Source organism: Colletotrichum fructicola (assembly GCF_000319635.2).
Source record: "Colletotrichum fructicola Nara gc5 chromosome Unknown KSG_Nara_v1_contig05, whole genome shotgun sequence".
Taxonomy (NCBI): Eukaryota; Fungi; Ascomycota; class Sordariomycetes; order Glomerellales; family Glomerellaceae; genus Colletotrichum; species Colletotrichum fructicola.
Window position 1 is genome coordinate 1,361,035 of NW_027094055.1, and position 22,928 is coordinate 1,383,962.

Consider the following 22,928-nt stretch of genomic DNA (forward strand, 5'->3'; position numbering starts at 1 on the left):
CCTCTCAGGGTAAGATTGACGCGTCCCCGCCCCCTCGGCCGAGTTTTCGATCTACCGTGCGTGTGGGTTGTTGCGGTTGGGGTTCTAGAACCCGTTCGGGGCGGTCGACGTGGCGACACGTTCGTGGAAAAAATAACTCGGCTAACCTCATGGAGCGTGACATCATCCCTCGTCCAGTGAATCTCGATGAATCGGCCGAGGCTCCATGTTGCACGGATATCTTAAGCGATGCCTCGATCTATTCGTCCGTTCCACCTCGGGGGGGTCCCCAGTTCCATGCGGAGCCTATGGTGCTCCAGGACGCCTATCCGATGTCGCCAGTGACAATGACTCGTTTGGATCAAGTTGCCCACGCGATCCGCGCCGTTCATTACTAGGGAACTGACTAAAGTCTAAGACAGCTGCCATGTTCACGCATCTGGCGACGCCTCCCGGCTCTTTGGCTTGTCTAACTGGCTGTATCTGCATGTCCAACCGGCAAGGTTGAGACTAAACAGCACCGACGTCCCGCAGTGCCGGTAAGCCGGAGCCTCAACCTCTTGCTAGTGAATACTTGATGGACTTTTGTCGATGTGAATTTCGGTGTATTTTGTATGACCTTGGCTTGCGAAAACAATGGTCAAACTAGGCCGCTTTAGCCGAGGATGCTTACAGCCAAGACATGATGGCCCCCTGCTCTTGGGCACGTGCACTGAAGATAGGCGGAACAACAGGCCCGCATTGGTATCTACTTCTGCTCTAGCCCCTGGGTTAGCGCCCTTCATTGTCCAACACACAGCATTTCGCACTCCGCTTCTTCATCTTCTGCGGGTCAAGATGGTCGGGAATTAAATCTTTGACAAGTGACAGCAATGATACTCTGTCACTTGTACAATGAAACGGTAAGAGACTAAGTGAACGCAAATGGAAAGTAAGCATCGAATTCATTTTCATAGTGTGGCGTAAACCTCCACAAATTGGATGTGGCTGGGCTCAAAAGGTAAAAGAAGCATCGAATTCAAAGGCAATATTGTCCTAGGCATGAAGCGAGACTAATGACTTCTGAAATCCTTCTCCATGTTGTCACCCAATACCGGGCTGCCCATATTCAAATCATGTTCGACTGATCATCCAGATATAACTGGGCAGGCTTTTCGGATCTCTGCCTCTCAGATTCCTGTCTTTGCAGGTGCTGTCTCGGCGACGTTTGCCTCCCGGCCCTTGTCTCAGAATGCTGTGCGCCGGGCTGCTGACCTCTTGGCCGTTGTCTTCCAGATTGGCTTCCCTCGTATCGAAGGGCCTGCAGGCGTTGTTCCGCAGCGTGCTGCTCCTCATGCTCCCTGTACTGCTGCTGCGATGTCATCGTGCCAGTCTCAGGTCTGGACCGAAGGGGACGTGGTGACAGTGCCACCAGGGGCACATCCGCATCATCGTAGCTAGAGCCGGCGCTTCTTTCAGCTTCCAACCTAGGACTCGGCATGACCGGACTTTGAATGCCAATCGGCAAGATCATGTAGCTTCCAAATGCATTCATCTTGAGAACTTCCATCAGCGGCGCAGCTGCGTGAGGAGGCTCAACTACTCCGGAGAGGAGTTGGCCCGCAGAGTACGGCCATCCGTACATCTTGTCATTCGCACCCTTCCGCTCAGCCATCACTGAGCCTTCCAGAGAAATCCCAGCAAAGAATCCCTTGGCTTTTGAGTAGCTGTAGATGGCCGCGGCACCTCGTCGATTGGCTGCTCCAGCAGCCTCTGCTGTGCGTCCAAAAGGACCGGCAGCCAGCGACAGACTGCCTCCGAAGCTCAGGGATCCTGCTTGAGAAAAGGTCTTGACTGCGTCGGAGCTGTTGAGAACAAAGACGAAATCGACAAGTTCAAGGCCGATTTGACTTCCTATGCCGGTGCCGGCAAGGGCGACGGCGGACGGAGCGCTCCATGAACCATTCGGCAGACGGGCAACGACAACTCCACTACCGAATCTGCCTGATCCAAAGAGGCCGGCTTTGAATACAGTGATAACTGCAAGACCCTAATGAAAACTTTGTGTAAGCGGTTCTGCCCGATGGCCCGGTTGAGAAGGATGCCCACCTTGGCTGAAGACAAAACTTTGGCTGGAATGACTCTGTCGGGACCGAAGCGCCTGGCATCAACAAAAGATGTCAAAATCTTTGCACACTTCTTGCACTCAGCTGGGTGCTGTCAGTGTTTGTACATGTAATGTTTGAATCTGAACTGACCCTCCATAGATGAAGGAAGTGGGTTGTGGAAGCCCATGATGATTGAGACTTCAAGTTCGATGCGTCAGAAAAGGGTAGATACAGTATTGTTGGCAGTGAAGCATTCAATTGGTATGCCTTAAACATGACTGTTGTTGCAGACTGCCGAGTCTTTGCCATATTTGTATTATTAGATCCAGCTGGCCAGCTGTTTCAATGCCGCCCTCATGAATCGACTTCCACTTCGGACATCTGGAGGTTGCCCTCTCCGGGAAATCAGAAGCGACCCAGACTCATCCAGGCCGGCCGCGTACATCATCACGACTCGATTTCCTTTTTCGAGGTTTCCCCTCCGTTCATTGGACTCAGCCTCCACGAATCTTCACATGCATTGACATCTGCCGTTGAAGGGTCCAACGAACGTACATGCCGTTGACGTGCGTCTGTCTGTGTGTTGATAGCCACACCTACCAAACGGGTAATGAACCGGTTTGAGAACATGAGATGAAGCCAAAAGCAGAGTATTCTCAGGTTCATCCGTAAGCGCTGATAGGCCAACGTGCCCTGCGGGGAAAGAGACTGCGAAACGTCAATCACGTAAAGAAGGAATTAGACTCTGGAGCCCTGCGAGGCGCAGACACGCAAAGGGCATTTTGCGGCTGAGCTGGAGACGTTGCCTAAAGCGGCTTGTAAGTCGCGATGACAACTGCCACACGACATCTGTGGCTCCCACCGGCATCTGAGAGACTTTGATCCATCCCGTGGGGAACACCGGTCAATGTCTAGCTGAAAGCCTCTTATGAACGAATCAGATCTCACTATGATAAGATCGTGGCCCTGGGATGTGGAGGCTGTCTACTGACAGTCTGTAGGCCATTGAGTCATTGTTCACGAAGATACTTTCCGTGCTGGCAGTGCTCTCGGCAGGTACGGATCATCGTTTTCGTGTCGGGTTTCTAGACGCGGAGATAAGATCTGATTCGCAAGGGGCTTTGGAGATGAGAAATAATTCACATGTGGTTTTGATGATATTAATCTAGATGGCATGATCACACTCGATCTGGGATAGTTGTTGTCGCCAAGTCCCTCATCTTTCATCTCTTCCTGATCCCTCTCAACATGTTCAGCGCATTTAGCCAGTCAACTGCCAGTCTAGAGAGCCGGGTCGCAAGTCGGCGGCAATATCGTCGGTCAGCCTTGCTACCGGCTGCTCTCAGCATTGTTTCTTTCTCTTTGACATTGGTTCTTGTCCTCTCCGGTCGGCAGGCTGATCAGGCGAGCGACGTATACTTCCTCTCGGTATGTTATGTGAACAGAACAGCCATTTCAGCTTGCTCTTACATAGCGTTTAGATAAGTTTGACATCGTTGAACCAATCCAGCACAACCTCTCGAGCGGTTCAGGCCCCTGTTCAACACCACGCACTTGCGGGCCGCTCACCTGTCCCCGATCCCTCACCAACAATACCAAATCCCTTGGAAATTTTGGAGAACCCAATAGGCGCTCTTCAAGGAGTTGCATCCTCTATACCAAATCCGTTGGTTGTTCTCGAGAATCCGGCAGCCCTGGCGAGCCTGATTCCGAATCCAGCCCAAATTGTTGGGAGCCTTGAGTCTGCTGTTCCAGCAGCTGCGGGTGCCATTGGTAGTCTGCTGGGAAACATCACGCACGGGATCGAGGGCGAAATTCAAGTTATCGAAAAGGCCTTCATAGATGAGATCAGCTCCATCATTGGCATCAAGAATCAGTACACCTTCTATGTGGCGAATGTGTGCATGGGGATGCCCCTGAATGAGTCGTCGAAAGGAGCATCCGGGCCCATGTCGGCGTGTCCTCGATATAGCGAACAAGGAGTTGGTAAGATACGAGGCCCTAGCCACCGTTACTATGTGCCGTTAGGGAATTATTGACTGATGAGACTTAGGAGTTGAGGATCTCGTCTCCAAAATCCCAACGAAGATCCCCCTAGGAGTGGCGAACATTACCATACCATTCTCTGGGCAAATTGCCGACATCTTCGGCTCCTTCGACGACATTCTCTCGGCACTCGGAAACATTCTTTTTGCATTCTACATAATAGCCCTTGTCGGAAACGCATTACTTATCATCAGCTCAATTTCGGGAGTGGTTTTCAGAGCCAGTAAGCTGAACATGCTGGCGAACATTCTCGTCTCACTTTTTGCGACTGGATCCCAGATAAGCATAGGTGTAATCACCGTCACCTTGGTTCTCGCTGTTGGTGGTACGATTGGAATGTTAGGGAGGAACTTGGGCATTCATGTCGAATATGGCGCAAAGGCTTTGGCGTTTATCATTCTCAGTACCTTGTTTACTGGTGCTGCGGGGATTTACTGGTTTGCTATTGCCTTCAAGATTCTTTTCGCCATACTCAATCATCAACGCCAAGAACTGATGGAAAGAGCCGCGAAGACTGAGAAGATACGGGTAGGAATGGTAGTCTAAGAAGACGGTTGGAGGAGGCTATTGTCAGAGCCTGGAGCCTGACTATACTCGGGCACAATTAGGGAGCTAGTTCCACCTATGCTTGATGTTTTCGTCTTTCCCTCCCGATGGTGGCCACTGTTTGACCGCAATTTCAATTTCATAGAGCGGGAGCTAACGGGACGGGAACCACTCGGGAGCCCTACGGGAGCTAGGCGAGTCCTATGGTGGTGGTGCATGTCTCGGTATTGTGTGCGGGGATTCCGCGTGTCAGCTAAGGCCGGACACGTTGCTATGAGCCACCAAATTGTCATCGTCCGAGAGGTCTATCGTAGAGCTGAGCTGACAAATGAAACTTGAAGTCGCAGGCGTGGTAGGTATGTAGGCAATACTAGTCCACGTCCATCCATGCCTGTTGGCCGGGTGCATGATGTTTTCGGTCAGAGAAACCCTCGACTTGAAAATTCTGCCAAGGTCAGCTGAAACTTAGCTGTTTCTCGTTTCCAATAGCAGGCCTTTGAATACCAAGCAGGCTGACATTGCGACCGTTTTCTGCCGTCGAGTGAGACATGCATTCCATGACACTCAGGGTCTGACATCTGCAGCCGGCCTAGAACCAAGAGTGGCCATATTTTCAATGAGCTTACGGTGTTCATTTCGCCCACAGCGCAATAGCCTTTCTGAAAGCATATTTTGAGCTGTTTAGAGAAGATAGAAAGGTTCGGAGGCAAGAAGCCGGTTGTATTCAGCTCGCGGGTAGATTGTTTGGATGCCGGTTGCAGGACAAGGCGTATTCCTACCACGTTTGGCTCGCGCCAGAATTCCTGCCCCCATGCTCCCATGCCGCCCAAAGACTCTGAAGTTGAGACATGGTACCTTCCCTATCTTCCATGCTCTTTTCTGCGGCGCAATGGCAATACTTCTCCAGCTGATTTTCGAGTGAGATTTTAGTCAGATTGCGATAGTTGATCATCAATGGTCTACAGGGTTTGGAGTGGTCGACCGTCGATGTGAAATTACCTGAAGAGGCGGAAAAGCTGGTGGTACCTACGCATAGTAGTGGTATGGTGATCAGAGGTATAGTTTCAGGAGTTGCAAGGTCTCAGGACAGGCATTGATGAATCAGTTGGCTGTTCATTTTCGTTGCATCTGGCCAGCTCTACGCCACGGCGTTCAGCCTGTCTTATATCAGCCCATATGGTGAAGCCATCACTGTCGCCTTCATGCATACATGTATTTTCCATTCCAAGACTGGTTTGGTTGTCAGCTTCTACGCAGACCCAACCATGATAATTCGGTCAATAATGCCGACTGCTCTTCTACATAAAGGTGCACCTCCAGTCCAGCTGGGTTTGCTTTTCTTTCCTTACCCTTTCTTATCACATCTTCATCCCATCATCACTATACATACTTTACCATGAAGCAATTCACTGCCCCCGCTGTCTCCATCAGCCTCCCGCCAGGCTTCACCTTCTCTGAATCGGCGCACTTTCAAGAGGGTGCGGTTCCCAACGTCAACGGTAAATCTGCGTCCAACGGTACCAATGGACACACCACCAAGGGTACCAACGGCCACAACGGTGTTGCTGACCTGAAGCCTCCGGTATCCACCCTGGAAACCCCTGACTTGGAGGTCCTCCGTCACTTCAAGGGAACATTCAAAGGACTTGGTTTCAACACGATCTTCCGACCAAACAACACCAAGGCCGGCATCAGTGAATTGCAGGTTCCACCTCAAGGCAATGATGCTGGTGTTACAGACAATATCTTGCAGTTGAATCTGACGGCAGAGACTCAGGTCTTTTCCACGCCTCTCTCCAGTGATGGGAACGGAGCGGTACCCAACCGTGGCTTGGACGATCAACAAGACATCGGACTTGATGGAATCTCTTACGTGCAAACAATCATCGATTTGACGGAAGTCAAGCCAAACACCCGTCAGCCAGTCATCCATTTCGAGCCTGGTCTTTGGATGCGCGTCCCCCCGACAGAGGACCCCGCTCTCCCTGCATCTTACGCACGCATGGGATCTATCCCACATGGCACCACGATCAATGCTCAGTGCTTCGAAGAGGCCATAACCACCGATGGTCCGCCCAAATTCCCTTCCGCTGACATCAATCCGTTCCTCATCGGCGACAATCAGAAGGAAAACCCAATCATATTTGGGAGCCAAGACGCAGGCAACAACGCTACTCATCGCTTGCCTCAAGACCTTACACTCTTCCTTGACAACAAGAGCATTACTGCGGACATGATCAAGGACCCCAATACCGTCTTGAGCGAGGTCAACAAGAATAAGACAATCACCAAGTCCACTACTTTCACCGTGTCGACTGATTCATCGCCGGGTGGGGGCACGAGCAACATTGGTTTCTTGGTCGACGGCAAGGGGACCCAAAACGGACCGCCCAAGAATGCCAATGCAGTGAGCATGACGGCCACGTACTGGGTTTCAACTGTGCGGGCCGAGGTTGAACTCAGGCCGGGACAAGGTGGAACAGTCTCACCGGCAGCCCATGGCCTGCGTGATGGAGTTCCTACTTTCGTCGTCGATGAAGAGATCACAACAGCAAGAACCGTGACTGTCGAGTACACTCAGATTCAGTACTCTCAGACTGTCATGCTCAACTTTGCTCGCCTTACGTGGCCTCACGTCACTGTTGCCACTCTTGCTCCGACCGATATCTCCCTCAAGGACGCGATTGTGCGTTGAGCTAAGCAACTAGGGGCATGAATGATTGCCTGGCAGAGATACGTTGGGGATATCAGCAGACGTCGAGGAACATGAGATGCAACTTACCAATATTTTGATCTGGAGGAAAGATAAAATGAGAAAGATTGTTGAGGTAGCTTTCAGTAGAAAAGAAATGCCAATGTATTTCGGAAAATCTCTAGTGTGATATGAGTACCTTACCATGGCTTTTGAGTGTCTTTCAATCTCATTCTCAGATCCCAACTCAGTTCGCTGCAACGTATTGCACTTCGCGCCACTCAAAGAGATCCCAGTAAATCGAAGCTTTGACAAAACTAGCCAATCAAATACTTCGACAGAACCACTCTTGACTTGTGATACGACGGTCACAATGTAGAGCAACGCGTAGCGGCGGAAGGGCAACACTTTTCAATACCAGTCTGATTTCAACTTTATATGCTCTGGCGCAGTGACCTTGTGAGATATCTCAGCCACCAAAATCTGAGTGGCGTCGACTATGGAGGCTAGTGCCGAGCGATGGTCTTCATCGGCGACCCGGCACTCGCGGCAGGTGGTCAGCGGAACTGCTCGGCCACGGATGCGACGCTCGGTCCCGAAACAATGTGGCAGTCTCACCAGCGACCGCTCAACCGTCAGAACCGGGTCCGGTCTTCGGCAAATTTCCATGTATGACCCGACTTCATGATAAACGTCCATGCCCGGATGTCAAGATGTCTTCAAATCAATACGCGGTTATAAATGCCACCGACGCCTGGTCTCTTTGGCGTCTTGTTCTCTCGTATCATCAAGCTCAACACACGCACCGAGTCACGACATTCTTAGGTTACGAGCATTCTCAAACCTTATCACTACCAATAGCAAAGCCATCATGAGTTCTTCACCAGCATCACGCATCATCATCGTGGGCGGCGGCCTGGGCGGTCTAGCCCTTGCTCAAAGTCTCAAAAATGCCAACCATCCGATCCCATTCCACGTGTTCGAGCGAGATACTTCGGCGGCCTTCCGCACCCAGGGCTACCGTATCCGCATCTCCCCCGATGGAGCCGCTGCTCTCCAGAAACTTCTCCCCGGCCACCTCTGGCAGGCTTTCGAAGCAACCTCCGCTCCGATGCAACCAGGGTTCAGCCGGATGGATGCGAAAACTGGCGCGCCCACCGAGTGGGCAACGCCTCTCCCCGGCCCGCCTCCCAAGACCGGGGCTGGACGACAGGGGTTCCAGGAAGGCAAGGCGTACAACGTTGACCGCGCCATTCTCCGCAACATTCTGCTGGAAGGTCTTGAAGAGCATATTTCGTTTGGCAAGAAGTTTCAAATCTACACCACGAGTTCCGAAGGCGAAGTTGAAGTTACCTTTGGTGACGGGACCAAGGAGATAGGCAGCCTCCTAGTCGGTGCAGACGGCACTCGCTCGGCTATCCGACGACAGCTATTGCCCAACTTCACCGTGTTGGACACCGAAGGCCGAGCCGTGTTTGGAAAGACCTTTAGAACACCAGAGTTGGCGTCTGCTGTGCCTGCCGAGATTGTCGGTGGCATGTCACTTACTGGAGAGTCCAGCGAGAGCCCGGTGAAGCTCTTTTGCGACAACATGGTGTTCGACAAGACCTTGGACTCAGTCATGAGGATGAAATACCACATTCCTTCTGATTACGTCTACTGGGTCTTGTGCTTCCGCGACGACGTAGTGCCAACAAAGTCTGAGGAGCTTTTGAGATTCGACCATGCCCAATCGGCTCAACAGGCACAATCCATGGCATCGCCGTGGCACTCGTCGATACGTAAGCTGATCGAAAAGCAAGATGTGGAGTCCGCATCTACCCTTGCTTTCCATACAACCTCTGAGGAGCTTTTCACATCGGCTTGGAGCGAGTTCATCAACTCTGCCGAGGACACGCATCCAATGGCCACATTGCTCGGAGACGCAGCTCACCCCATGTCACCCGTCGGAGGTGTTGGTGCGAACTCGGCATTCCAAGACGCTGCCGACCTGTTCGGAGCGCTGGTTAAAATTTCTTCCGGCTCAAGACAGACCCAAGACAAGATTGCCAGGTTGAAGGAGTACGAGCGATCAATGGTAGAGAGAGGCGTGGTCATGGTGAAGCGGAGCACTGGGGGCGCAGGACACATGTTCGCCATGAGACCTGTGGCGGAGCTCAAGCCGGTGACGCATTGAGATTCAGCTCCGTGCGTGGGGTCTGGTTAGGTAGCGTTAGTTAACATTTCTGTGCATAGGGGCATCTTAGTCATTCGAATATCCAAGATTCAAGTCCTTCTGGTCCCAAATGTACAGATCCTGCGCCAATTGCGCATACCGTTGAAGAGACTCAAGGATGCATTGCCGAGAGAGACAGCTGGAGAGACAGTCCAGTGGCTCTGACTCAGAGACTCTCTCACGTGCGACTTGAAGTGATGACTAACAAAAGGAAAATTCGAAGGAATTTCCAGGCCCACTTATGAGAGAAAAATGAAATCATTCTGGGTCGGTGAAGAGCCTGTAACCTGACCGACAAGATTTTGAAGGCAAGCAAGGTAAGGCTCTCTTTGAGACTTGACGGTGAGAGACTGGGGGACAAGTTCGCGGATTATGTCGGGCAGGCCCTGAGTGGTTGGGGAGCAGCAGGATCCTAGTCGGTGCAGAGTGGTAGTGTCCCAGACCCCTGGGCCGAACAGGAGGACGGAAGCATGAAATTTTAGGTCGCCAATGGTGAGTCGAAGACTGGACGGCAATGTGCGACATAGGACGAGTTGTTGCTGAGCTCTTTCGCTCTCACGTTGGCTTCAAGAGGCTCTTCTTTCGTTGTGTGGTGTTATGTTGGCTCGTCGAGATCCATTTTCTCCGATTAGGATCGTGCCGGAGGAATCCCCTGGAATTTTGTGTTATTTTTAGGCCCATTGACCCCTCATTTGTGCTAAGACACAGATAAAATAGCGGCTGCACCCGCACACATCCAGACGGTCATCATGCCAGGCACTTCGTGATCAACGCATCAAGCATGTTTGGGCTCTTCCTAACCGCTCTCGCAGGCTCTTGCAGGCCGTTGCTATATGAAGCCAAGGCCGTCCGACCTCCCAGCTCCATAGTCACAAGTTTTCTGCCTCTGCCTCGGAGCAGATAAGGCGGGCAAAAGTGATTGATCAGCCACCCCGGAAGGCCGGCGAAGGTTCCGCCGAAAGAGCGGTGACGGGTCCCTCGACCCGCGCTGGAACCCCCAAGAAGCCCTTGTTTGCGCTGGGACAAGAAATGTCTGGTTGAAATCGCGGCGGGTGGGGATGAGCAGACTGATCACGACCATTGACATGAGAGCAGACGCATGGCGGTGGAGGTTGGGCATCATGTACACCGCGCATGATCCATTTTAGCGACGTGGCGGAAAAAAGAGCAACTGGCTGCCAACAGGGCCGGCCGCGGGTTGACGAGACCGCCCTTCTCTGCTGCCTCCCTGACCTGAATCCCTCGCGAGTCGCCCTGCCTCCCTCTCTGTCCAGTGCCCCCTGAGTCCCTCCCACATCGGCCAGTCGGTCGGTCCATCCAGCAGCCCCAGACATCGGCTGCGTGCTTTCTGGTTGGGCTCCTTGCATTGCATTGGCTCAATTCACGTCCGATTCCGACAGCTCACCTCTCTTTGCCCCCCAGTCATAGTCCCCGTCTCAGTCCAGTCTTGCTACAATGACCGATCATCCTTCTTTCTTTTCCCCGCCAGAGCTTCTGACCTCTCAAGCGGCACCTTGAACCATAAGATATCCCCTTCTTCGAATCCCCTCTCTTTCTTCTCTTCTTCCTTTTCCGTGGGATGTGGCAAGAGATGGTGATCGGGAACCGAGAATTTACGACTTTCAGGAGTAAGAGTACCAAGAGCACTAAGAGTGACTCGGGGAAGGACTCGGGAAACGGAGATGATGCGTCAGTAGGCACGCATGAGAGCTCGTATGAGCACCCTCTGGGTGAGTCGCCCAAACACCACCACCAGCGCACGAGATGGAAGATCCACGCCGATGGGCCTTTGGGGGCTACCAGGCTGTGACTCTTCTGTTGTTGTTCTGCCACGCGACAAATTGAAACGTGGTTCTTTTTGCTGACTTTCGAGACCATCAACAGCTCGCAAGGGCTACGACATTGGCCCCGCGTCGCGGCTGGAGATAGGCGATGTCTTCGAGTTCCTCTGGGCCGACTCGCACGAGTTCGAATGGGAGTGGAAGTGCCTTGGATACACCCGCTTCATTGTCCTTCGACATAGCGACACGTTTCCGCACTACGTTATCTGCGTGTAAGCATCTTTCTTCTTCATCATCGTCGTCGTTGCGTTGCGACTCACTCCGTTGTTTTTCTTCAATCATCTTACCCCTCCCTCCCAATCCTGTTCGCTAACCCGATCGGCTCCCCGAAAAAAGTCCCATCTCCACCCCCACCAAGAACGACTTCCAGAAGCCCGGAATCGACTCAAGCCAGCAGGGCTACGTCTTCGAAGAAAATGACCGGACGCCGCCTTTCGACAAATTGCCCTTCTCGCCGGTGGGCATGCAGCTGCGCCCGGGCAAGTTCCGCGTCAAGGAAAATTCGCGAGCCAATTATGCCGATGTCCTCGAGGTCGATCACGACGCGCAGGTCATGGTCGTCGGCGACGTTACCCGCTACTTCGACCGCGTGCGGAGGAATGTCAACAAAGCCGTCATGCGCAACGTTCTGAAGAGGGCGTTGGAGCAGTACCGCCAGGGCAAGCTGGTCAGCAAGAAGGGTGCAAAACTGGAGGCGAGTGTGATAAATGGTGGTCCCGATGACGACGACGACGAGCCAGACTACGACCTCGAAGGCGAAAGCGAGCGAGAGAGGACATCTCCTGTTCCGGAGATGACTTACCACGTCAACGAGTCCTTCGTGGGATCGAGGAGGTCACTCGTCGAACCCCAGCCGCGGAGGGATTCATATGCCGACGCCGCGCGGAGGGAATCGTATCATCAAGCGCAGTCTCAACCTCGTCATGTCCCCAACGCCGAACCCGCTCCGCCTCCGCCCGCGCCTCCGTTGCCCGACATGGGCTCGATGGGACCCCCGCCTCCCCCTGCTCCCCCCATGCCACCGCATCTCAACAGTATGCCCCCGCCGGCTCCCCCTATGCCGTCCCATCTGAATAACATGCCTCCGCCGGCTCCTGCGATGCCGCCTCACCTGAACGGCGCTTCTCCGGCTCAGTACAACAGCATGCCCCCCTCACAGGCGCCCTCCATTCGGAACCTCGATCGGGACGACGCGGCCTCCATCCGTTCCTTCGCTTCCGACGCTTCTCGACAGAGAAGGCATTCGCGAAGAGAGGAGCGAGAACGAGAACGAGAACGCAACCCGCCACCCCCCAGGCCCGAGGCGCTCGAGCGAAGAATGTCTAACCACATTGACGGAGCATCTCGGCCATACCGCCAGCGCCTCGAGCTCCCCCGGTCCCGTAGTCAACGTCAGGAGGGATCCGTATACGACGTTGCGACAGCCAGGGCAGATTGACTTATCAAAAGGGACTGGAAGATGTCTTGGATTGAAATTTTGGCACGCGGTCGGCGGGGGATAAGAGGCGCGAATATTTTTGGTTGCATTTGATTAACCACCTTGGGAGTCAGATGCGCGAGCGCGCGCGAGACAGAATGAGGGCGGCTCCATGTTTTTTACGACTATCATCATTGACGATTGCATGTTTCACTGCGGCACAGACACACTCACAAATACCTACAAACCAAATAACGAAGAATCCGCCCAGCATTAACGGACTACAATTAGAATTGTTTATGACCTTTTTTTCTTCTTTCTGGCCCTAGCCATCTACTACAAGGACGGTACATTACAAGACAGTGTACAAATGATAATGAAAAACACAGCGCAAAGTTGTCTTCTCTCTTCTCTTCACAACTATTTCCGAAAATGATTGCATCATGAAATCATGCACGGGTGCTCCAACAGTCGCTCGCGACGTGTGACGTGATAACTCATTCAGAATTGCCTGCATCCGGGAAGTTGGCTGTTTGGGTAGCAATCTCGGGCAGCGAAAAAAACGGATGCCCTGCGCTAGCCGCGGCTATGTGCATCGTGATGCGGCGTGATTCACGATCCCTCACCAACTGGACGGACCAAACGTCTCGTTCTCCCCCACTGTCTTGAGAATGGCGCCATATGTAGAGTCCTAATTGGGAGAGAAGGTCAGTTGACGATCTTGATTGAGGGGATACGGCAGTGAGGTATTGCGTCACAGGTGTTATCTGAAAGTGAGGCGGGCGCGTCGCGTTACTTACGAGAGTATTATACACTGGACACGGTCAGCTCATGGACTTAATAATGATGATTTGACGACGAGATAATGCATCAAGAATCAGATTGGGAAGGAACACAATCGCACTCACCATCGACATTCCCCCACCATTGGGGTATCGTGACATTGGGCAGCGTTATGGCGAAGAAAATAACGATAGTGCTGATGATGAGACCGGCATCCAGGGCGGCGGCCGTGATGTAGTTGTACGTCCCCCACCAACCATGGAATCTCTTGCGAATGCCGTGGTTGAAGATGAGGCCAACGATCGCCCAGCTGGAGAAGCTGAGTGGCGTCGCAGGCGGCAGCCAGCCCATAGCACCAAGCATGACCGGGGCATGGAATGCTCGGGCAAACTTGAGGTTCAGGACCTTTGTCATGACGTAGAAGACGACAGGAAGGCATGCACCAATAAGCCAGAAGAAGTTGAAGTTGTGGTAGAGGGAGTCAGCTCCAAACATGCGTCTGGGACCAATCACTCCCCAGACGATTGAGGACGAGAAGAAAGCTCTGCCATTGGGGCAAGTGAAGTGAGCGGTTTGGTGACTAAAACTCCGGTTAGATGTTGAGAGGGGACTACGACAGGTACACGACTTACAGTGCGCAGCAGTCTTCAATATTGCCCAAGGTCCAGTTCATGACGGCAATTTGCACAAAGACTGCCCAGATGGTAGCGACGACCTGGCACCAAAACGTGATGCGTGGAGGGATTTTCATGTAGTGAGCCATCTTTAGATCGCCTGAATACGTTTGTGCCTGACCGAGGGTGATTGTGCTGTAAACCTTGAAGATCATGACACCGATAGGCTTTCCTGGAATCATGAATCCAGCCAAGAACGGGGAGAGCACGTTGAGGGCGAGCGGCAAGTTCGAGATGGCCAGAATCGTGCAGGTTGGGACGACGAAAGCTGTCGCCAGGAAGTTCGCGACAAAGAAAGCCCACCAGGGTAGTTGCGAGTCCCATCCCTCAGCCGTAGCCAGACCAAGGCCGACGGCGATGACAAGAAGGACAGCATACCACCACTCTGGCGCATCGCGGTACTTCTTCATCAGTTTCATGTGAATATCGGGCTCTTGGTTGCGGGCTGTCTTGAGTCGGTACCAAATCTCCTTTCCGTGGAAAAGACCAGTGTGAACAATCGCTGCGGTGAGAGCGGCGAAAGACAGACCATAGTTGAGGGCAAATGTTGGGGCAAGGAAGAGGGGCGAATACTCTTTGTATTTCGCCTCGTCAAATGTGTATCCTGCACCAAGAATCTTGCTCACGTTGTAGCTGCCTTGGGTGTTATCGTACGTCTGCGAGGTGTTGATGGGTAGGTATTCCGAGAAAAGTGCGCCTGTGTAGGCGATGCCGATGGTCGGAAGGATAACGAAGACGAAAAGACCAATCAAAACGTTGATGTGAGTATGCGTCGGAGACAGGAGAGGATCACCAAGATACGCAGAGACGTAAGTCCAGTCAAATGTGATGGGGATCAGCGAAAGGCCAGTGAAGCCTCCGAAGAGTTGGTTCACCACCACGTTGTTCGGCTTGATCCATGTGATGAAGGCGAACACTGACAGGCCTTGCCAAAGGACGCCAGGGATCCAGTAGTAGATGAACATGGCTCCCAGGACGTAGAAGAAGTATCGGTATCGGCTGATGACCCAGCCGTTGCTGTGCGTGCCGTCGCTTTTGCTCTTATCGTGCAGAGCGTAAAAGAGAGATGTATTGGCGAACTGGTTTGGCCAGATCATGGCGGACGGCCAGACGAGAAATCTGCGGCAGAGACCTGCGAGACCAATGCCAATCAGCTGAGAGCTGAGTGTGAAGAGCAATTGAAAGCCCCATCCCAGGTTTATGTCGTAGAAGGGCTTGCCCTGCAGAGCGAGAAGGGCGTCGGTGCTGTAGGCGTAGCTGATCGAAACGTTGGACATCAGGGTGATGACTACGTGCTCTTTGATTGTGAAGGGTCCGGTGTTGAGAGTCCACTGAAGGCCGAATGTGTTGAACACCTTCGTTGGCATGACTTTCGCCCACAAGCAACCGATCGGGTAGACGAGCAACTGGACGATAATTGAAGGGAAGTTGATAGCTGGACTCCTGTTCGGCAAGTTTCAGTCAGCGCCCGTCCTGCGTCTTGGAATTTCCTGTGTCTCGTACCTCATACTCAAGAACATGTTCAGTCCACTACCAATAGTGACGAAAATCATTCCAAGGACCCAGGCGCGGACCGTGTTCGCGACTTCTTCACCATCGGTGTTGCGGACTGCAGCTCTGACCTCTTCGTATGGCGAGTCCTCTGTAAGGATGGCATCGGCGGTGATGATCTCCTCGGAGTCCCCATCTTGCAACGCCTTCTTGACCATGTCTGCCTTCTCTGGGGAAAGGTTAGGGTCCCATTGGTGGTCGCGCTGGAATCTCTCCAGGTCGTCGGCTGCCTGGGAAACGTCTACTCCATGATGTTTCTCATCGGCGACCACTTCCGGAGTCGAGTCGGAAAGCGCCATCTCTTTTGTTGTCTAAGATGATGCAGCTGCTGAGGTGTACGAGGCTTAGCAGAATGATGTCAATTGAGCCCAATGGCTCATCAACTCCTTGAATCTCCAAGAGTCACCGGACGTCGTCGGTCTGCGGGGAGAAGAGGGGAAACAGTCGCCATGGCATGGAATGACCCGACGCATCCCTCATATAAGTCCATTGGTCAATTGAATCGAGACCAGCTCATCCCCGAAGAAGGAAGTTGCCTACGTCGCCCATGGTAATGATAACGGTCACCCGAGCATTCAACCGTAACGTGCCATGGATCCCAGCTCGAGAGCAATCGTTATCAGAGGCGCGTCTTCCCCACCCAATTCCAAAGGCGGAATCGCTCTCGTTCGTGGTCAGTTATCTAGACTGAGGCTGGGGGAGGGGGAGGGTGGAACTTTTGAAATGGCTGCCCGTTTTCCCCGGAAAGAGGGGGGGGGGGGAGGGGGAGGAGGCGTTCCCGCTTATCGTCTTGACAGGTCTCGTCCCGGCACGGCGAATGCTTGTCCAATTACCGTCGAACTCTAAAATCCACCGTTAGGATCCCTTGACAACGGCGGCACGTTGCAACCGCGTGACGGCCTCTCTCCAACGATCCTCCTTACCCCACTGGAAGATAAGGTATCATTAGCATCCGAACCACTCAGCCGAAACTCTGGGGGCGGATAATATCGTTGAATAAAGAAGATATGGACAGCATGATAAGTCGGAGGGGCTTCCGCGGGAGGGGTCCCGATCAGCAGGGGTAGCCGGGGGAAGACTCCGGGTATTGCCGGGAATATGGTTGCAAGTTGCTCAAAGCATTGAAAGTCCACAGACTCGAAGACGTCTGTCACAGACTCACAGTAGACTTGACAAGTCTGAAATCTCCCAATGAAGTCGCATTGGGTTCGCAAACCTCCCAAAAACCGGGTCTTTATGAAAAGACCGACGCTAGAGAAGGGTATTTCTATCTAGCAAAGCCCTAAGATCATTTGAGAACGCCCATCCGACTTCCCTTATGAAATGCAATCTGCTCCCCTCTAACTTTTGCGACCCCCGCTCTTTCATATACCTCATAACCTCCATCAGCCGCAATGAGTTGTACCAGAAGTACGTAATGTGACTGCTGGGGCTTCCCTTGAGACTCCTTACTTTTTGCCACAACCACACATCTCAGATCAGAAAGGGGGCGTTCGGCGGTGTCGAGATCCAATTGCAGGTCATCGGAGCCCATCAGTCCCCATACAGGCGTCTTAATCTCACCAGCTGTGTCTCCCTCACTATTCTCCTTCATACTTTGAGATGACCAGCCTATGAAAGGCGAGATAATGTCCGCTTCCCAGGAGTACATGTTGAATGGAACATTCATGTATCTGATCTCGCCGTCGTAAGCCATCCAGGACCATGAAGGAACATAAACGCCTCTGAGCAATTTCAAGCTGATGCGCTCTAGACACCGATTTGCCTTTTGCCACAGCAGACATCTATGGAAGAAGGTCGCAAAGACACCATGAGCCCCAACTGTGTTGAATGTACGGATAAGTCGCGTTTCGAGGCCGCGGAGAGCGACTGGCCTGTCTCCAATTGAACTGAGAGCTAGCCCAGAATACTTCTGATAGAGATCCTGGTAGAGCTCTATCTTCATACCGCGAACGTAGGTATCGATGGAGTGCGGAAAGTCCGAATCCCCTAGGAACGAAGCTTTCCGACTGAGATTGAGGAATGTCAGTCCCGAAGACCACACGTAGGTGAAGGTCGAGTTGGACTCACTTTCTCATCTTGGTCATTGTCTCGCCTCTGACACCTCTTCCGCATTCCCAGTACGTCTGCTTCTCAGAGAAGTAAATTGTGCGACGAGAAAGCGCACGTTCTTGGAGAATCCATGCTCGTTTGTTCAACTCCCCTTGTTCCACATCGCGCCCGAAGTCATCAATAGAGTCGCACACGTAATACGGGCCCCTATCAGACTCCATTCTGACGCAATGCCTCCATGGACGAGGTTTCAGGAAGCCGTCCTCAGTACCGCTAGCACAACTGGCTGCTAACGTGGCGTAGGCTGAGCTATATACTTGTTCCATCAGACGAGATTCCATTTTCCAATCTTCTGGGTCGTCTTGAACAATGCAGAGTGAGTCAATCCAAAGGTACTGAATGCGAAGGTTTCGTGTGACATAGATGGCATCTTGAAAGGTTTTGGGAAGCTCTGAAATCCTGAGCCTCTGTTTGAAAATTTCCAAGTTTTCCTTTAAAGTGCAAAACTTTCTGTGTTGGTCCGGTGCGCCCCATCGATGCGAGAGGGCCAAATATTTCCCAGGGTTTGTTTGCCCACGATCTGCGCAGAGTAATCGGCATGTGTCGGAGTCCTGGAACCCAACGTCGATAACTCGTGTTGGAAGAAAGGGGGTGTCTACTTTTGGCTTGCAGTGGTGTGTCTCATCACAGACGCGGATCCATGTCGACAATATCGCGATATGGGATGGACCGCCGGCAGTTGGAAGCAGTGGCATTCCCCGCTGTGCACCGGGCAACGACTTTTCTAGAGGGCGTCAGTGTCATGTCATGTTGGTTAATTTTGAGCCATTTTTCTCACCTGGCAAACTGTACAGCACTGCAATCGGTCGTCCAGGCCGTACGCTGGAGGTCAGATAGCTCTCCAGCTTTTCAAACCAAATTTCTTCATGATACTTCATCTTCATAGGCTCAAGAGACGCCGACAGCAATCGGCAGAGATTGCACTCTCTTGCTCTTTTTGCTAAGGCATCAGGGGTGTCGGAGAAAGAAAGCGTCCGGGAACAAAGCCGACTGCGCAGGCCAATGCATCGCGAGCATAAATCAACGATCTTATTTGTTGTTGATCCCTCACGGAACACGTCAAGGTTCTTGAAAAGCTCTCGAGCTGTAGTACGATCTGGGCTGCACTCCCATTCGTTGTCAAGCTAAATTTCCATCAATCAGAATGTTCCTACCGCAGAATATTCGATAATACTCACTGGCTACGCGGCGTTCTAATGTTAGCATGAAGACTAGCACACGAAAGGCGAAAGGCAGCCGGAAAGCTGGATGGGCATACCGTCTATCCGAGCAATAGGAGTCATTAAAAGCACTTCCGAAGGATATTGTTAACCTACAAACTAGCGCGAATATCAAGGTTAGATTGTGAAGTTTGGGCAGTTTAGGGGGCATCCTTACCATCTGCGCCAGATAGATGATTAGCCAGAATCGTACTTTTCTGAGTCAATTCAGGCGAACATACATACTGACGATAATGTAAGCTTTTTTTTTTGGAACATCCGTAGGCCCAAAGAATCATACATCTTTGTTGGAAAAGGCATTGTCATCCGCAACTGCCAAGTCGGTGTCTTCGTCTGCCAGCGAATTGGTTATTGGAGGGGAATGGGAACCTAGGAAAGTTACCCTTCACCTCTTAAATCATCGCCGCGGCAGCCCTCTTGTACCTAGTTGATTAGGCGCCAAGTTGTCTCCAAAAAATCTTGGCCCCCCTGGGGATCTTGCCTGCCAGTTCATCCACTGAATCTTCGGCTTCGTCCCGGCAGCGTCTCTTCTGATATCATTGAGAGCACTATGCATCTCCGTGGAAGTTGCTCGGTATCGTAACTCATCAGACTCTGTTCCGTTGAAGCTGCTATTGGTGTCTGATCGGATAATTTTAACCAAGTCTGGCCCTTCGGCCTCGTGAAGTATCGTGCTGCCCTGGGTACTTGCGCTTCCTGATGATGCCGTCCTCGGCTTACTTACCTCGATAACAAGCAGTCGTGTGCAAATGAGCTCGAGAATTTCTCGGACAGCGGTGTTTCTAGGACACCTCGGATCTTTCCTCATCCAATCCACCCACTTCTGGACACTTGGCTTGATTTTGGCGGCTCCCACTGCCCCTGACCCAACCACCTCGAAGAATTGGCGACTCCTGTTCTCTCGGTGAGTGATATCCTCCCCAAAGCGAACCAATTCGCTCTTTCCGTACAATACCCAAATGAGAAACTCAAAATATATGCAACCCATAGACCAAGTGTCGTATCGTCGCGATCTCGGTTGATTCTTCTCCAGCTGTAAAATAGCTTCAGGTGGCTCGTACATGACCGTCCCGTTTTTTGTGCGCGTTGCTTCGTTACGCATCTCGGTCGCAAGGGTGTGGACTTTAGCAAGTCCAACATCCGCTATGACAAGGAATGGTTGAGCGAAGGGATCAGCTCTTCCCCTGTCTTCAAAGCATAGAATATTCTCTGGCTTCAGATCTCCATGTCGGCATGTGCCCTTCGAGGATGAGTGAAGCCTCTCCATAGCACCAGCTAGGCCACAGAGTTGACCGACAACCCAGCCAATGTATTCTGCGTCGAGCTCACGGGGCGGCTCTCCTCCCCAATAGTCTCGTAGATTGCCGCCTCCAGCCCACGGGAAAACAATGTAGTATTGGTCGTCTCTAGTGTAGTAAGCAATCGCTTTGATGAGGTGCGGATGCTCTAAATCTCTGATCATTTCCAAGACATCTGCCTCAGTCTCAGCTGCATCCCTGTATTCTTGATCGTTCATGTTGACGCTTTTCAATGACTTCACCGCAACAAGCGGGTGACCGTTCCGGTCGAGAGAGATGGGCTTGGTACGATGAATGTCAGTCCATATATCGACAGCACCGCTATAGTCTAGGGACCAACTGTTTTCCCCAGGGCATCTTACTCACAATCTTTGAGCTTTTTTTGAAGTGTGCTTTGTGAATACACCACTTTTCAACTGTGCTGAAATAGCTTTCTCTGTGGTTGCTGGTGCTTGGTTGCTTCAAGAACGGCATTCGATGCTGCTTCAGGAACGAGTATTTGAACTGTTGCTCCCTGAAAATGGGGCCAAGAAATTGCCATTGGGCTTCGCAAAAGAAGTCAGGAGACTCCTCTGTCCATCTCTCATCCGAGAAGACTTTGGTGACGATTTCAGAGGCACCGCTTCCTGTGGTATGCGTTTTGACGGTGCCGTTGTGATCAATGTACAAAGGCAGCAGAGAGTCGACAAAGTTGTGGGCGTAAACAGTATCAATGAGTCCTACCTGGCCGATCCATACCAGAATCGCAAAGATCCTTCTTGCTTCAGGCTTTCCGCAGACGAATGATACGAGAGTTGATATGTCAGTTCGAGGCTTTTGCTTCCGCTTTGTTAAAGTGTCCTTCACGACTTGCTTCGATATCAATTCCTTGAGGGAAGAATATGGAACGAAGGATCCTGTGAATGCAGTCTCCTGGGGGATCTGAGCGGTCCTCAACTGCGCTCGTAAGGGGTTCATCATGACTTTTTCGTCGTCTTCGCTGGTGTTTCTTCGAAGGCTGATGTTAGATGATTTCTCTCTCAAGTAAGACGATAAGCTGGAAGTTCTTCGGGTGTATCTCGTGACTGAGGAAAGGCGGCGCGCAGTCGGCTCAACCGAAAGATCGAAGTTGACGCGATTCGTCCGATCTTGCTGCAGTACAGAGGCAACGAGGCAAGTTTTCGATGACTGCTTCCTTTTGAGAGACACCTTTCTCCTTTTCTGTCATCCGTTGTTCAGCTTTATACTTTGGAGCTGAAAGACTTGGCGTCGTCCGTTCATTCTCAAACAGGCCTTACTCACCTGCGATGAAATCCAATCAAAGCCACATAATAGAGATACGCCTCGCATGTCAGAAGAAAATTTGCGGTTAATACTGCCTCTCAATGATTTCTTGAGCCAGACTGGGGTCTTAAGCTTTTTTATTCGCCTGTGGCATGCAGCAATGTTCTGATGCGGATATGGTTTGGTTTTCTCACTGGTTGGTGTTGGCTGTCTGCACAGCAGACCACGACCTTCCCCTCCTTTTCCCGGCACCCCACCTTCCATGACTGCCTCACTAGTTCTGGTTGCCTTCTGACGCACACCATACTGCCTAGAGCTGTGGATACTTCTAAATGCCATGCGAAGCTGCGCTGTAATTATTACCAGGTGTGCTAGGCGGGAGACGAGGGGGCATAACAGGGAGGTGCAGGCGTTTTCGTCGCATTTCAAAGTCCAAGAAAAGTTCATTGCTATACCTTTCTTACCCAATTACTTACCACTTGCTGCAATGAACTAGTATAGAAAGCCAATTGAGAAATCCATGATATCTATTGACATTGATGTCATGAACGTCGAAGAAACGATGGAACATATTGGGCGAGACTACAACGCAAATCAGATTAACAATCTACGAAGCAGGACTCAGTTAGTGACCGTTTCGAACCGTGTGCCTCTCATGCTCCCGACCTATCGCATTTACCACGACTTCACTGCGCCAGGTTCCCATGTTTGGATAGACATGGTACGCTTGGTTCGCACGCTTCGGGATGGACGAAACGTGAATCCGCGTCGGAGTATGGCGGGTTCGGTCCACATGTGACTTTCTAAAGGTTGCTGTCAAGCGATGTGTCTGGTGTTGATGGTGTGATGGTTGCATAAAGCCAGTAATCGTGCGCGTGCATATCAGCACGAACCGGTAAGCATCGGCCGTGATTACCTCATCCCACATCTCAACTTGGAATGATACCATCAAAATCCCGTCGCAACTCTATACGCATTCTAAAGATGTTGTATCAGTCGGGAAAGTTCGCATGGGCCCTGGCATATGCACCCAGTTTTGTGGAAGTCGAGTTATACTACAACTGCTCGTATCCGAGAACAAAATCGCTGGGTGAGAGAGAACCCCTGAGGATCAGGCTGTACACAGCAAACACAGGCAGTCTGACATGCATGAAAAGCAATGAAGCGAGTCTTCAAAACGTGCATCTGCAGTTCTAGCCAAGAA

The 22,928-nt window shown here is 51.9% G+C and overlaps 8 protein-coding genes across 8 annotated transcripts; 4 read left to right on the top strand and 4 right to left on the bottom strand.

The window, feature by feature from the left end:
- Positions 1 to 1,087: 1,087 nt before the first annotated feature.
- On the bottom strand, positions 1,088 to 2,253 carry CGGC5_v009047 (SH3 domain-containing protein; the record flags this gene model as incomplete). Its single annotated transcript, XM_032037611.1, has 3 exons — positions 1,088 to 2,008; positions 2,068 to 2,168; positions 2,217 to 2,253. 3 exons carry the CDS (start codon positions 2,251 to 2,253, stop codon positions 1,088 to 1,090), a joined length of 1,059 nt encoding a protein of 352 aa, XP_031883642.1.
- Positions 2,254 to 3,314: 1,061 nt separating this feature from the next.
- CGGC5_v009048 (uncharacterized protein) lies at positions 3,315 to 4,658 on the top strand (the record flags this gene model as incomplete). Its single annotated transcript, XM_032037610.1, has 3 exons — positions 3,315 to 3,494; positions 3,548 to 4,052; positions 4,120 to 4,658. The coding sequence occupies 3 exons, from the start codon at positions 3,315 to 3,317 to the stop codon at positions 4,656 to 4,658; spliced, it is 1,224 nt and encodes a 407-aa protein (XP_031883641.1).
- Positions 4,659 to 6,054: 1,396 nt separating this feature from the next.
- On the top strand, positions 6,055 to 7,353 carry CGGC5_v009049 (uncharacterized protein; the record flags this gene model as incomplete). Its single annotated transcript, XM_032037609.1, has 1 exon — positions 6,055 to 7,353. The coding sequence occupies one exon, from the start codon at positions 6,055 to 6,057 to the stop codon at positions 7,351 to 7,353; it is 1,299 nt and encodes a 432-aa protein (XP_031883638.1).
- Positions 7,354 to 8,221: 868 nt separating this feature from the next.
- Positions 8,222 to 9,526, top strand: CGGC5_v009050 (putative FAD-dependent monooxygenase; the record flags this gene model as incomplete). Its single annotated transcript, XM_032037608.1, has 1 exon — positions 8,222 to 9,526. One exon carries the CDS (start codon positions 8,222 to 8,224, stop codon positions 9,524 to 9,526), a length of 1,305 nt encoding a protein of 434 aa, XP_031883637.1.
- Positions 9,527 to 11,156: 1,630 nt separating this feature from the next.
- CGGC5_v009051 (uncharacterized protein) lies at positions 11,157 to 12,844 on the top strand (the record flags this gene model as incomplete). Its single annotated transcript, XM_032037607.1, has 3 exons — positions 11,157 to 11,295; positions 11,450 to 11,618; positions 11,743 to 12,844. 3 exons carry the CDS (start codon positions 11,157 to 11,159, stop codon positions 12,842 to 12,844), a joined length of 1,410 nt encoding a protein of 469 aa, XP_031883640.1.
- A 601-nt stretch (positions 12,845 to 13,445) lies between these two features.
- Positions 13,446 to 16,130, bottom strand: isp4-7 (Sexual differentiation process protein isp4; the record flags this gene model as incomplete). Its single annotated transcript, XM_032037606.1, has 5 exons — positions 13,446 to 13,514; positions 13,624 to 13,637; positions 13,732 to 14,186; positions 14,239 to 15,723; positions 15,784 to 16,130. 5 exons carry the CDS (start codon positions 16,128 to 16,130, stop codon positions 13,446 to 13,448), a joined length of 2,370 nt encoding a protein of 789 aa, XP_031883639.1.
- Positions 16,131 to 17,119: 989 nt separating this feature from the next.
- CGGC5_v009053 (uncharacterized protein) lies at positions 17,120 to 18,104 on the bottom strand (the record flags this gene model as incomplete). The annotated part of the gene is made up of 2 exons (XM_032037605.1): positions 17,120 to 17,840; positions 17,902 to 18,104. 2 exons carry the CDS (start codon positions 18,102 to 18,104, stop codon positions 17,120 to 17,122), a joined length of 924 nt encoding a protein of 307 aa, XP_031883634.1.
- A 463-nt stretch (positions 18,105 to 18,567) lies between these two features.
- On the bottom strand, positions 18,568 to 21,418 carry CGGC5_v009054 (Serine/threonine-protein kinase RAD53; the record flags this gene model as incomplete). The annotated part of the gene is made up of 6 exons (XM_066152114.1): positions 18,568 to 18,667; positions 18,722 to 18,788; positions 19,357 to 19,387; positions 19,444 to 19,496; positions 19,884 to 20,742; positions 20,828 to 21,418. The coding sequence occupies 6 exons, from the start codon at positions 21,416 to 21,418 to the stop codon at positions 18,568 to 18,570; spliced, it is 1,701 nt and encodes a 566-aa protein (XP_066008461.1).
- Between the last annotated feature and the right edge of the window lie 1,510 nt (positions 21,419 to 22,928).